At 44.7% G+C, this 14,804-nt stretch overlaps 1 protein-coding gene across 3 annotated transcripts; it reads left to right on the top strand.

Moving 5' to 3' along the window:
• Nucleotides 1–5,244: 5,244 nt before the first annotated feature.
• Nucleotides 5,245–14,345, top strand: tbx1 (T-box transcription factor 1). 3 transcript variants are annotated; one of them, XM_084024152.1, is made up of 8 exons: nt 5,245–5,756; nt 6,905–7,295; nt 9,331–9,432; nt 9,792–9,963; nt 10,873–11,028; nt 11,827–11,894; nt 12,427–12,527; nt 13,290–14,345. In XM_084024152.1, exons 1-8 carry the CDS (start codon nt 5,573–5,575, stop codon nt 13,667–13,669), a joined length of 1,554 nt encoding a protein of 517 aa, XP_083880278.1. In that variant the 5' UTR covers nt 5,245–5,572; the 3' UTR covers nt 13,670–14,345. The 3 variants fall into 3 exon arrangements, with proteins under 3 accessions (XP_083880278.1, XP_083880277.1, XP_083880279.1); XM_084024151.1 differs by having other exon boundaries at nt 5,247–5,756; nt 13,287–14,345; XM_084024153.1 differs by having other exon boundaries at nt 5,248–5,756; nt 6,956–7,295; nt 13,287–14,345.
• The last annotated feature ends 459 nt before the right edge of the window (nt 14,346–14,804 follow it).

Consider the following 14,804-nt stretch of genomic DNA (forward strand, 5'->3'; position numbering starts at 1 on the left):
GCTCCAATGGGGCTGCTGGGAGAGGCGAGGTGATGACGACTGGGGCCGCCGCGCAACAGATAGCCAAAGGATACTTTTCAAAAGCTAAAAGCTTCCCAGTTTTAAAACAAAGACGGGAGGGAAAGAGAAGAAGTGATTTTGAAAAGGGATCTGACTCCCAAGCACCCCCGCCCCTGCACCCCTCCACCCTTCCTATGTGCTACACTCACATTCCAAACTGTTTTGCTCTCGCTCAGTTTCTCCTTGAGAAATTCAACTTGATTCATATTGATAAGAATATCCACAATACTGTAAATACACATGCATACGCTGCCGTTTCCCTGTCCTGATGAAATAAGAAATACATTTTTATTTGGTTACCATATCTCTTGGCAGTAATCTCCTGCGAGATGGATCATACGTTAATGGTAACAGCAGTGTTGCTTCAGGTGTGGTGGGGCTGAGGGGAGCACAGTGTGGAGGCATCGGCCGGCGGCACAGAGGCTGACGAAGGGCACGGTTGGCAGCTGTCAGGTCCATATTCGTTAACTCGGCGAAGACTTGTGGAGAGAGGACCTTTGGTCCCAAAATAAACAGATAGCGGTGGCAAACATCTTCCCAGACGACTGCAAAGAGGGAGGGAGAAAGTGAAAATCTGGCTTTTCTTTCTGTTTCTTTTTATTCCTGCATGGCGGCTCGGACACGTGGAGCTAGTGGAGCGGTCGGTCATCAGAATGCATGAGGCCAAGCACGGAAAAGTGGTTTCCAAAACATTTCTCATTGTGGACTATAAACCAAGTGAAAGAATGGACGATATTAATGGTGACGTCTGCCGCCTGTTTCCCATGTTTTAACACCGTGTGTGGGAATAAATGTGGGAATTTGCCTCGGACAGACACGAGGGAACCATGATTTCACCTTTAGTCAGCCATTGTATTCAGTTCCATTGTGTTTTTATGAACATGTCCTTCTGATGATGACCCCCAAAAATACAAAGAGAGCCCGGCTGAACAGGAAAACCACATTTATATGTCAACAAGGAAATGTGTTTTTCTTTTCTTTTTTTTTCAAATCAGAAATTCCCTTCAATTTCTACAATATGTTGTTGAGGTTAGACTCACACAGGAGTCGGTTATAAAACATTATTACCACCACAGCTATTCTAAAGGGCCAAATCATGTTCAAACACTGGTAGACGAGAGTTTTATTCTAGTATTTTATTATATTATTGCCATAATATTCCTGTCTTTATTGACATTAGGGTGGCTGGCGGCTCACTGAAGGACGATGTGCATCTTTTAACACCTGTAACACAACGTGAGCACAAACTCCCATCAGCAGTTGCGATCCACACGATATTTTTTTTTAGATTAATTCACGAAGGCAACCAATGAACGTCACGGGGGGGGAAGTCTTGGAAATATCTAAGTAACCACTCAACGACAGACGATGCAAACTAAATTAGAAATAAGGAAAAACAAATACTGATGGACAAATATTTATCGCTGTGGTAAAAAAACAAAAAAACAACTGGACTGAAAAACTGGCGGCGATGTGGAGGTTTCATTTCGGGAATGTGCTGCGCATTTATTTATGTTTTACTTCTTTACTGGAGGAGTGAAGTGAATGAAGGCATTCACATTTAGTTAACCGACCGTCGGTGCTGCAGACTGCGTGCACCTGCAGAGAGCAACACTATGAAATACGTGTGCATTTAAACGCATCACGGTTCAATTACTACCAAAATAAAAGTCCTGTTTAAAAGGCATATTAACGTCTCGATTCAGATTTTGGAGTTAATTGACACAAATTAAATATATAAGTTCAACTTGATTTTCTCATTTCTGTTCATTCATTTGGGGTAAATTCAATCCTAATTAATAACATAACTTATATTTTGATCTGTGGGTATTTCAGATAGCTGAGGCACCTTTCTGGAGTCCTTCCTCCTGCATACCTGCGCCGTGCATTAAAGCCCCGCTGAGAGAGAGGACACCCGGGCCGAGCCCTCCGCCGTCAGTGGTCAACTGCTCACTTCCTCCCGCTCTTATTCAGATTTACACTAATATTTACACAGGATGGGCTTTTACACGCGGAGCGCGCCGCCTCTGTCCCCCGCTGCTTTAGTCAACGTCAATGAGAAAATATTTTCTTTCTTCCTTTTTTTAATAACCCGTGATTTATGATCTGTTAAATGACGCGAGCATGTAATTAATATTTGTATGCGTACAGTTGTGGCACAGACAGGCTCGTTAAATGAAACGTCTCCACACAAGCAGAACAACATGAAAGGAGCGTCGGTGCTGTTTTCACGAGAAGAAGATGAGAGCGCGCGCGCCCACGGGCCTCGCGGATATACCGATGACCTAATCTCATGTCTGATTATTAATAACGCAGAAATAGCAGCCGCCGAGCCTTGACGTTTACGAGATCTGTGCCTTTTAATGAGGCATGGGCGGGAGTGTGTGTGTGTGTGTGTGTGTGTGTGTGTGTGTGTGTGTGTGTGTGTGTGTGTGTGTGTGTGTGTGTGTGTGTGTGTGTGTGTGATTTGTCATCATGTTGCTGCAGCAGGACCACACAGGCATGCTGTCCTGGAGCGCGAGGAGCAGAAGACAACAGGAAGAAACCCGAACACTGCGCCGAAATGTGTCAAACGAACACCGAGGCACCATTTATTTGTTTGGATTTGTATATCCATCAAATGTGTCTGTGTGAGTGATTAAAAGTACCAGTGTCCCCCGTCCTTCTGGTCCCCGTCATTAACGTGCTGCCCCACTGCAGACAGGAGCAGCAGGTTCGGGATATGACGGAACGGGCCGCAGAGAATAGCGTGTTTTTATGCGTAAAATAAGAGTGTAAAAACAATTCAATTGTATTTAATAGCCGCAAATCAAATATGTTAGAATCATACAGCATGCAACGTCCTCCATAGAATCAGGAAAAAGTCCGCGGAGGATCCTCTACGTCATGTGTACAGAATAAACCACCAAATAATGACAACATATAGAAATGACACATAATGAGAGCAGTAATACCATGAATAAATAACATGATTATGATAACAACAGCAGCGGGTATGATAATGATAAGCAGAAATAATAGAAAGGTGACTAAGTAATAATAGCAGCGGTTCACATTTCAACATTATGAAGCGTAGCCTATTATGAAAATGATCGCCTGCAGCGAAGCTGAGGTTTGGGCTGTGAATGCGCGAGGCCGGACTGCAAAAAGAGTTTTTCTGCGGAAACACTAATTGTGACAGCGACACAACAGCTGGTCGGCTCCATCAGCAGGCTTCTCCAAGAATACAAGTGTCGCCATTGCTATTCAGAGTCTGGATTCTGGACATTCACAGCATTTCATCTCGGCTCGGATGAACTTTTCCCTCATCTCTAAATCCAAGGCCCGTTCCCTCTCCGTGACTACAGGCCTGCGGTGATCACGTGGTGTAAATGCGTCAGTGCGGTAATTAAGAGTCTCTACGACGTGAATGATGACTCTGTGACGTGACAGGAATAATAAAACGCATTAAAGCTGCTCGAATGATGAAACGAAAATGAGCTTGTTGGAGGTTTACGTTGTACACTTTACGGAAACATTTCCCTCCCGTGCTCATCATTATTATCATTATTATTATTATTATTATTATTATTATTATTATTATTATTATTATTATTATTATTACCAACTAGCTGCAGATATATTGATATTGAGGATATATTGATATACAAGTGAATCAATATATTATTTTGAGGTTAATTTGAATTCTACCCTGGAGCATCCCCTCCTTCCACTTTTATTATATTTATTTTTAATAAATCCGCTTTTTTTTTTTCATTATTTTTTTCAACCAAACCTTTAGTGTAAGTCTGATGAGAAGTGCTCTGGCCGCTGCTGAAACCTGCGAGCGAATTCCGACACAGTCTCTTCCCATTTTCATCTGCGCCTGTATTCTGTCTGTTATCACCTGAGTCTTACCAAAGGAGGCTTCCGACTTGGCAATGATGAAGTGAGTAGGTATCGATGGCATCATATCTGATTAAAATGTTATCTGATTTATATATATATATATATATATATATATATATATATATATATATATATATATATATATATATATATATATATATATATATATATATATATACACACACACACACACACACACACACACACACACACACACACACTGGCTTTAACTCAGCCATGCGTAATATCTTTTATTGAATAATTATTGATAAATGTGTCTAATATCTCTCTCTAAATATTTGAACAACATATTGCAGTAGTTTATTTATGCTCGCACCCTCCCGCGGAGAAACATCCAAAACAAATAGCCTCGGGTTAATCCACTAACTGCTTGATCCCATTAGAACCCCGCCGCTGCCTTCACGCTTAATTCAGTGTAAATGAGACTATCCGCTCTCCGCGCAGCAAACACATCTTTGGTTTCTCCACATTAAAAGCTTGCAGCTCGATAAGCTGAGAGGCAACCATGCGATGGTGGCGGAGAGGTCAAGTCCAGCTCCGGGTTGAAGTGCCACGTGTGTTTGTCCTCTGTGTTTACCGACTACCGAGGGCGCTTTTCTCCGCGTAACTCTGCAGCAGCAAGATGCGAAGCTGACAAGCTACATGCCAGATAAAAGCGCGTAACATTGAGCAACATATATATTTTTGAATAAATAAGTATACAAGTCTACTATTTATGTCACCTGAATGTCCAGTGAATCATTCCTTAAATAAAGTTATCATACTTCAACTCCATTCCCTGTCTTGGATCTATATTTTCTTTATGTTTCTTGGATGTAATATTCTTACTTGACTCACAAAACAACCAACACATGTGGAACTGAACTAAACAATGTGAATTAACTGCTGTCCACTGGGTTTTACCCCCAATCATATTTAATGAAAACTACACACTCAACGTTTAGTCTCGCGCTGCAGCGCGTGCAGTTCCAGAGCAGCTCGGGCCGGGAGCCACAGCAGCCTCTCTATCCGGGGCTCGGACAGCTCACACATGCAAACACACTGTAGGCCCATGATTTACTGGAAGAGCAGCGCGCTCTGAAGCCGGACATCGCAGTGACGTTGGAGTTTAATTCAAATGAACTGACACGCGCAATTTATGGAATAAAACATCCAGTGCAAAGAGCGCGGAGGCTTTTTTTTCTCTCTCTCTCACTCTCCCTCTCTCTCTCTCTCTCTCTCTCTCGTTGTGGTGCAGGAGGGGAGGCGTGGATCTTTGACATTCTCGTAGCAGTCGTCGCGTCTCCTCAAGGCAGCACTCAGATGACACCACCCCGCCACCGCCCGGAGGAGACGCGAGGGAAGTTCTCTCTCTCGACTTTGTGCGGATGAACTATGTTCTGACGGCAGAGCGCTTTATTTTTCGCGGTGGGAATACTTTGAGGGAACGGTCTCTCCCGGACTCTGCGCCCCCAAACGGAGCGCCGGTCGCGGAATGTGAAAAAACCCTACTTTGGCGCATGTTCCTCTCCATTGTGCGCAGCCTTCTCCTGCTTTCTGCGCGTTTGGAAAGCGGAGGAGGAGGAGGAAAGGACGACTTCTCAAGCGACTGGATCCCTCGCCTATGGACGACGGCGCGCCCCTCTCTCCAAAGGCGAACGCTTTCAGTATTGCCTCTCTGATTTCGGCCGCAGAGAAAGCAGGAAACGCGGCGTTTGACAAACAGAGCGCCGGCCTGGACAAGCCAGACCAGCACAGCCGCAGCTGCTTTAAAATGCACTACAGCACTGTCACCCGGGAAATGGAAGGTAAATCACTGTGTTGGTGTGGGTTTAAGACGCGCGATTACAAAACACCAAGAGGCAAGACGACATATGTTTGAATGCATGATTGCAATTATTGTAAACACACACACACACACACACACACACACACACACACACACACACACACACACACACACACACACACACATACATACACAGTTGTGGCCTACTGTGAAAAATAGTGCAAATCTAGTAGAATCAGCACCAGGGAGGAGAAGTCTGCATACAAAGCAGCTAAAGTTGGGAAAAAGTTCCCGAAACCAAACCCTAGAAAGTCAACTTTAACTCGGACAGATGACATATACCCGGGCACCCTGCGCGTTCTGCTAAAAAACAACAAAACAGATCATAATAAACCAGCTCGGACGGCGGGGGCGCGTAACCCCCCCCCCCCCGCGCGCATCTATATGTGTCCAATAAGGAGAAAGAAACCGTCACCTGCCGCCTGTTTGTTTGTTCATGCAAATCGATGAGTGTTTACCTTGTAAAGCGTTTAACGTTACGCTCCAATCTGCCAGGTCCTCCATTGTTTGCCAACGGGGTGATGTGGGCGATACCCTCATCCACATTTAAATGGTGCCGGAAAGCCCTTTTAAAAAAGGGGCGCACTTCTCCGTCAATCAGTCTCGTCCCTAGGCGAGGAAAAGGCGCATTACCTGCAGTTCCTTATCTAAATAGAAATAAGAACCGGTTTTATCGCAAAGGGGAGGCCCTCTGCGTCAGATAAGAGAGGAGGCCGGCTCGCAGCGCGACACACTGCAGTAGCAGAGGCCGCTCCAACAAGCAAACACGCATTTACGCGCACTCCACGCGTGCGTCTGCGAATACTTCACAGGTTCTGCGCACTTGTTTTTTCTTACTTTTCTTTTTGTTGTTTGCGTGTGTGGACACATTTCGTCACTATTCGGATCCTTTAGATCAGGCAGTCTGTAGCATGCCGGCAGCAGCGGATGCGACCTCAGGGATTATTGAGCAGCCGAGACGGACACTTTGAAACCGAAAGGGGCGCGTGTGTGTGTGGCATCTCCATCTGGAGCTCGGCTTCTTGTTGTTCCCTGTCTTGTGTTCTAACCGACTCTGAGTGCACGGCGTGTTGATAGTAAAATCCACCTTTTTTGGGATGATTTCAGCCATATCCAGTCCGTGGCTGACGCAGCTGTCCCATTTTTGCGATGTTGCAGCCTTCACGACGAGCAGCCTGAGCAGCCTCAACACGCCGGGGGGCTACCACCTCTCCCCGTCCCCCGGGGACCCCTACAGCCAACATGAGGCCCACTTCGAGCCGTGCCCGGCCGCCCAGCACAACTACAACTACCCGGGCTCGAACCCGGGCCAGGCCCCGCCGAGCGACGGCGGGACTCCCAACTGCTCGTCGTCGTCCGCCAACTCCACGCCGAACGGCAAGTCGGCCGTGAAGAAGAACCCCAAAGTGGCCAACATCAACGTGCAGCTGGAGATGAAGGCTTTATGGGACGAGTTTAACCAGCTGGGCACGGAGATGATCGTCACCAAGGCGGGCAGGTGAGCACCAGCACTCCGTCCACCTGGACGTGATCAGTTAATAAATATAGGAATACTCCATATCCGGCCCCGGAAGAGCACCAAAACACATTTTTACATAAAAAGAATATACATGTAAATGTTTTGCACATTTTATGCCGATGACACAAATCAGCCGGATCCATTGTGTCCATTGAGATCGTCTTTTATTTCAAATTGAAATCATTGTAAGTATATAGCCTATACACTAAAGGAGTTCCATAATACACACACACATCAGGAAAACAATATTCATTAAGCACTTCAGAAGAAGAAGAAAACATATAAAGTAATTATAAATATATAAAGTAATTATATATATATATATATATATATATATATATATATATATATATATATATATATATATATATACACACACACAAATTAATTTATATAAATATATATCGATACATTACTTTATATATTTTTCTTCTTCTTCTGAAGTTCTTAATGAATACTTTTGTTCCTGATTATTCTCTGTTCAAATGTTAGTTGTTGTTTCTTACTTCCAATGATTTAAAACGATTGTTTCATTACAACAGAAAGCATCAGATTGCTTCTCGCGCGTAAACCCCTATATATGTGTATTTCTATGCGAAATATATATGAATAGAATTCAATTATTGAACAGATTATATTAATTAAACCGTCTTTGTGTGCATCGGCTTTATGAAATCTATTCACATCTGATGCTGAAGAGGTTTCACAGAGGCCTGCGTGTGTGTGTGTGCGCGTGTGTGTGTGTGAGTGTGTCAGCTGTAAACACTAAGGTTTTATAGAGCCCGTAAGACTCCCTCGGCTGCTTTCCTTCAGTCTGAGCGCTGCTGTTAAGGCCGCTGCAACACGCTGTGTGCTGTTTTTATGAACGTGTTTTTATTCGACACGTGTTTACACTTTTCTTATTTCCTCATCATAGCAGCGTCTGCCTGCTCCCGTCCGTATCACAACAATCCGTTTGGCATACACAAATTACACGAACGCTGGTTTTGATTTGGTTTTTAATAATACAAAATAAAAAAAACACACACACAGACAACAAATAGGACCAATAAAGAAATCAAAATATTCAGCTGTCATTTTATTTTAATTAAAACTCGTGTGATCTATGAGGCGTTGACCTCTGACCTTTGTGCGGATCCAATAAAATGTTCCACTATTCAGCATGCTGTTGGATATATGGCGCATACGCGTGCGGCGTTATTGCGTGCTCGGCTAATAGAAAGAGGCAGCATATATAATTGATTTAATCCTGAAAGCAGGCTTGGGTTGCTTCCCTCCGCGCCGCCTGACAGGAGAAACAGATCTGCAGCGGAGCACTTTAGGAGCTCCTTCAGCCTCATCTAGCCACAACACTGATGTTAATTGAGCGTTGATTTTAAGGATCCCTTTCACTGACTCGGCGGATTACTCAACTTCCAGCCGAGGTTCTCGTGACCGAGGTGCCGGGCCGTAAAACAGATGTTTGGAGGCAAGACGTCTGATAAGCGAGTCAACCTCCATGTAAAGCAGATACGTGGTTGTTGGAATAGAGGTCGCTGATTATGAATGTTCCCTGTTGTATTTGTCTTCCTATAAAACAATCCTATAAAAATGTCAAGGTCTTGCGCCACACCTCGCCTTCCAAATAATGCGTGAGTAGGTGTTTCCACTGCGTGTGTTGGCCCTTCATGTGCCAGCAGGTCATCACAACAGCAGAGGACGAGTACGAGCGTCTTGCTAAATCGGAGCTCAAAGCGCGCCGCTGCGGTCGGATGAGGGAGTTTGATCCGGGGACGCGCGGGCTGTCCTCGCGCTGCTTCCCCGTCTGTCTGCAAACAAGCGTGTCCTTCTAGGGAAAGAAGTAGTTTAGCAAACCAGTTTGCCTGATTCCAGATAATTCAAACACCACCGTTCACGCGCGCGCACACATGCGCACACACGGATAATCCGGTTTTTAAATGTCAGACAGAAGAACTAAACGTGCCGTTTTAAAGCCGACGGATGTGACAACGTGTGTTTGGTGTTTGTGAACCAGGAGAATGTTTCCGACGTTCCAAGTGAAGATCTTCGGGATGGACCCCATGGCGGACTACATGCTGCTGATGGACTTCCTGCCCGTGGACGACAAGCGTTACAGGTAACCCCGGGCACAAGATGAACACACACACACACACACACACAACCTAAAACATGTCCACGAATACAGGATATATAGAAAAAAAATGTCTACAATAATCGGGAAATATTGATAACGCTGATACAGATGTATAGATATACAAAAATACATATGAAATACTTGATAAACTATATTGCACAAGAAGAATGAATATTGCACTTATGATTATGAATATTGCACTTTAACGGAGGCTCATCAGATCCCCTGAAAGAAGCAAGAGGCCTGTTTTATAATTGCCTCCGTTTTATGCCTCTCATATCTACAGCGCACTAGGTGAGTTGTGTTAATCGTGTGTCTAATGACCCCCCCCCCCCCCCCAGGTATGCCTTCCACAGCTCATCGTGGCTGGTTGCCGGCAAGGCGGACCCCGCCACACCGGGCCGGGTCCACTACCACCCGGACTCCCCGGCCAAAGGCGCCCAGTGGATGAAGCAGATCGTCTCGTTTGATAAACTCAAACTCACCAACAACCTGCTGGATGACAACGGCCATGTGAGTGAACATGCATTAAAGCACACACACAGTTGCATCTGCGAAGCAATGATGAAATAAACAGCGATGATAGAACAGATCACCTCCAGAGGCAAACACATAAAATACTATAAGCTGATTTAGCTGTAAACACCATTTAGACGCAATGAGTCCCAACAGAAAGATGACGACTGGAGCTCCTGCGGTTGTTTTCGCCCTCACGTAGATTAATCCGAGTTATTTAGCAGCAATAATACGCTTTGATATTTTTTTGACTAATAGTCAAAGGTTGCCAACAGCTATTTGCGCTCCACGGAAAATTGGCCCCGCTCATCGGGCTTTGCTCCAGAAGTGACGGCGAGGAAGTGGAACATTTCCCCGCTGGAAATGATTCCAGCCTCCCGATGTCCCGCTCCGTCCCTCGTCTCTGTGTTGCGTTAGCTGAAGTCAAGAAGAAAAGATCTTCCGAGTTCGGGGCTTTTCTGTGTGTTTGAGTCACGGCTGCTGGGTGCAAATATGAATATCATATTTTACTGCTCCATGCTGAAGTGTGTACATGAGAACTGTACTTAATATTTATAAATAAATGGTGAATGTCGTAGTTTTACACGGCGCCGATCACAAATCTGCGCATTTAATACGGAATAAAGAAATGTCTGCATTTAATATCACTATTTAAATGGCCGCTGCTTTATTTAAATCCACAAATTCATATTAGATATGGCTGTTTAATGTTTAATATGATGTGAGTCACTAAACTATACGTCGTTTGGTCTGTAAGATATTTTATTAAATCATAATTTTATTCGATTTTATCCATCCATTATTTATCTATTAATTCGCTCAAACGTGTTGATATTTATTGTAATAAAACGACGCGACCGAGAGTTCCTAATGCTGATGAATCCTCTGCTATTCTTTTTTTTCCAGATCATTTTGAACTCCATGCACCGCTACCAGCCCCGGTTCCACGTGGTCTACGTGGATCCCCGCAAGGACAGCGAGAAGTACGCCGAGGAGAATTACAAAACGTTCGTTTTCGAGGAGACCCGCTTCACGGCGGTCACAGCGTACCAGAACCACAGGGTAAGGCCCTCCAGAGGTGGACCTGGACCTGAAACCACATCGATGGGTCACCGCCAATCATATTATAACCTCTTTGCGTGTCCATCTTGTGCGCAAACCCGTGCGTAATGTCTCCGTGTGGCCCCGCGCTGTCCCCATCGGGCCCCGCGCTGTCCCCATCGGGTCCCGCGCTGTCCCCATCGGGCCCCGGGTCAGCGCACGCGGCGGTTATTCAGTGCGACCCCGTAACGAGTGAGAGCTTGGAATAAAAGTCGGGTCCGATCAGCAATTGAGTGCGTTATTGCGATGGTGATATTCCCGCGAGGGAGCGCGCGCTGCTAAGTGGATATGACATAAATGTTAGAGAAATTATTTTTTATACACTTGAAGCCGCTTCCACTGTTGTTGCTCTTCACAACGTGACTCATGAAGCGGACACAAAACGACACCAATTAGCATTTCGTTTGAAACGCTGTAATGATGATGATGGTGATGATGAGAAATGTAGCCCGTAAAGTTATGATTATGAATGACTTATGATTAGTGCGTATGGGAAGCTGCAAATGAGACGCAGCTGTAAAATGTTGCAAAATAGCTCAGAGGGGAATATTACATAGCGAGATAATGGCACTTGTGTGAATTCGCTTGTGTTTAAAATAACAGCGGACGGATATGATGCGGTGCTGCAGCCGCTCGGGCACATGTTTTATTAAAGACAGCAGTGTGTTTGGAAATGTGATTTATTTATTGTTTTCCATTTGAAATATCCTCCAAGTCCTCACAGAAACAGTGACATGTGATGATGTGCTCTGGTTCTAGATCACACAGCTGAAGATCGCCAGCAACCCCTTCGCGAAGGGCTTCAGAGACTGCGACCCGGAGGACTGGTGAGTCTTATTGGCATGCGTCCACACGATGTAAAAAAAAAAAAAAACAGAGCGAGAGATCGTTTGCAAAAATAGCTTGGCTGTTTGGTTATCTCGCATGGTGCCAGATGGGTGCAGTTTGACACACGTGACGTTTAGGAATGACTGGATATTGTTGGATCATCAATCGACCGTGCTTTTCTGTCACTGACAAATTACCAGACACTCTGTAACTGTAACAATAGAGTCAACCTCACCCATCTGGTAGACTCTCTCCAAATGCTGCTCATCCAGCTCTGCAAAGCCCTTCCTCTGCTCTTTCTTTTTTTCTTCTCATGAGCATTAACCAAACCGATTATGAAGTTTATGGGAGTTGTTTTTGATGAAATTGGTTGGGGGGGGGGGGGGGGGGCTGTCAATGTGCACATGCTCATTACATGCAACAGTGTAAACTCTTCAAATGTGCATTCATCATTTTTAATGTACAATAAAGAAACTGTGCCTTTTGACGTTCATTAAATGAGCATGTAACTGAATCCATTCTCCGCTGCAGGCCCAGAACTCACAGGCCGGGCTCGCTGCCAATCATGAGTGCCTTCGCCAGAACAAGAAACCCAATGTCATCTCCCCCTCAGCAGAACGGCACAGAGAAAGGTCTGCAGCTCCCTCTTTTCTTTTTTCTTTTCACTTCAAAGCTCAAACATGCAGTCACGTCACGTTCTAGCTTTAAAAGGAAAGGTGCTTATTTCAGTTCCTGCCATATTTCACCTCATTTCTCTTCATTCTGTATCCTTAACTTCAGTATCATACTTTTAATTAAACAGCAAATACCGACCAGTCAATGTCATCCACTGCCAACATAATAGAGGTGCTTATACTGTTATATAACTGAATATGAAAATATCATGCCACGATTATCCTGTCCAAAATAATGAAGAAACATTATCCCGATAACCTTCAAAATATGCTAAAAACTCTTAAAAATGCCACTAAAACACGCTGGAATTACTTTATAATTTGTGAGTAAACTAATATTTTTTATTTGCATCACAGAGTGAACATTTCTTTATTTTAGTGAACATCCATTTTTGTGAAAAACGAATAATCAAACAATTTAAAATAATAATCATAAATCTCCCTGCATACATTTTAAAAGAGACTTTTTGTTGTTGTTGTTTTTAAGTCAGGCTGTATTTTTCACTCGTCTGATAGTGATTTTTTTCAAGCCATTCATAATGATATTCACGATTATTCCAAAAATGAAACTTCACCACGTTCAAGTTCTTGTTTTTCTCCTTGTATCGTTCAATTGTATCAGTATGAGCTTTCATAAACTGTCACAGTCTGTAGTTTGGCGCAGGCTGCTGGTACACGTTGGCTGGTTCTGACTGCTCTCCTTCTCTTCTTGCACAGAAGACAGCCGGCGGGAGTACGACAGAGACCCCAGCGGCACGCCCATGCACGCTGACCCGGCTCACCAACTCATGTCCCGGGTCCTCAGCCCTGCCTTGCCTGTCCCGGGAGGCCTCCACGGCGTCTCGCTCACCAGCGGCCGACCCAGTCCTCCCCACGACCTTCGCCCGGACCCCCACAGTCTACCCCCGGACACCCTGCACCACCACCCTTACAAGTACCCCACGACCTATGAACACTACCTGGGAGCCAAGAGCAGGCCGTCCCCCTACCCTATACCCAGTATCAGAGGACACACGTACCACCACCACATGAACCCGGCCACAGCGAACATGTACTCAGCCACCAGCGGGCCCTCTAACTATGACTACGGGCCCAGATAATGGCTGCTGTGCAGGGCTGACGGCGCTCTGAGCTGTGGGAATGGAAACGGGCAGGAAAGGCCACACGGTCCTGTCTGTTGATGCTTACGCAACCTGCGGGGTGCGTTCACGGGACACTCTGCTGGATAAACCCTGCCCTATTTATTTAAAGGAAATGCATCTTTGCGTTAAACACGGGCACCTGCTCTGAGTCCTTGAAGAGGTCGTCTTTGACCTTTGAACCTGAATGGCAATAGCTCCACACCAGGGCACCTCCTACCTGAGCGGGGCAGACATTGAGCCGGCAAAGGAGACATGAGGGACCTCTCCTTCACACAGACAATACCTTTGATCACAGACTGGAATTGAATTTTTTTTTTTTTTGTGTTGGATGCACTTTTTGATTTGCCTCGTTATTATTGCTTTCAAAAAAGCCATATGTTATATAGTCCATCAACCTTCTAGGTAGACGAGATGTTTGCATGTTGAGCTCATCAGAGAGGGTGTCGAAACGCACCCAAATGTTTTGTTTGAGGAAAAAAAAATACACAATTAGATTTTTTTGAACATCTTGAGCCGCTCTGAGAAGCTTGTACCATGGCACTGACTTGCAGCAATTCAAAGTAAATAAATGAAGCAGAATGACTGTTCTGTATCTGTAAAATAAACATTAAATTCTTGTAATTCATAAAAAAAACACCGTCTTTGAGCAGATCTTCCATTCAAAGCCGTTGCACAGTTCACAGTTGAAGGGGGAGGGTAGAAATATGAAAAATAGTTTTAGTTTCTGCAACCGGATTTGCACTATAGAATTGGTTGAGCAGTCCGCTGCTCCGGCGGTCATTGGAAGGACTTGGAGGCTGTCTAAACATTAGACCGTACTAGAGTGCTGAAATCTGCAAAAAACATAAATGCACTCATCGGCCATACTTCCTTCTTCTACACACACTTCCTCTGTACTTTGGATTAACCGAGTGAAGCAGCTGCAATGTTCTGCTAATGTCTGCCACTGATTAATGAGTCACATTTGAGGTCATTCAACATATTTAAGCAGTGAAACTGAAGATTTTCCATTAAAAAACAGTAAGTGCTCAAAATCATTAGAGGATGATAATCATGTTAAGAAATTGGAATAGTATAAGACATATTGGAATTG

The sequence above is a fragment of the Eutrigla gurnardus genome (assembly GCF_963514095.1).
Source record: "Eutrigla gurnardus genome assembly, chromosome: 13".
Lineage (NCBI taxonomy): Eukaryota > Metazoa > Chordata > Actinopteri > Perciformes > Triglidae > Eutrigla > Eutrigla gurnardus.

Bases quoted from the DNA above. Each gene is read 5' to 3' on its own strand.
- tbx1 (XM_084024151.1), top strand. From the start codon at position 5,573: ATGGACGACGGCGCGCCCCTCTCTCCAAAGGCGAACGCTTTCAGTATT. The intron at 9,433-9,791 runs GTAACCCCGGGC...CCCCCCCCCCAG, and splicing joins GTGGACGACAAGCGTTACAG to GTATGCCTTCCACAGCTCAT. The intron at 11,029-11,826 runs GTAAGGCCCTCC...CTCTGGTTCTAG, and splicing joins CAGCGTACCAGAACCACAGG to ATCACACAGCTGAAGATCGC.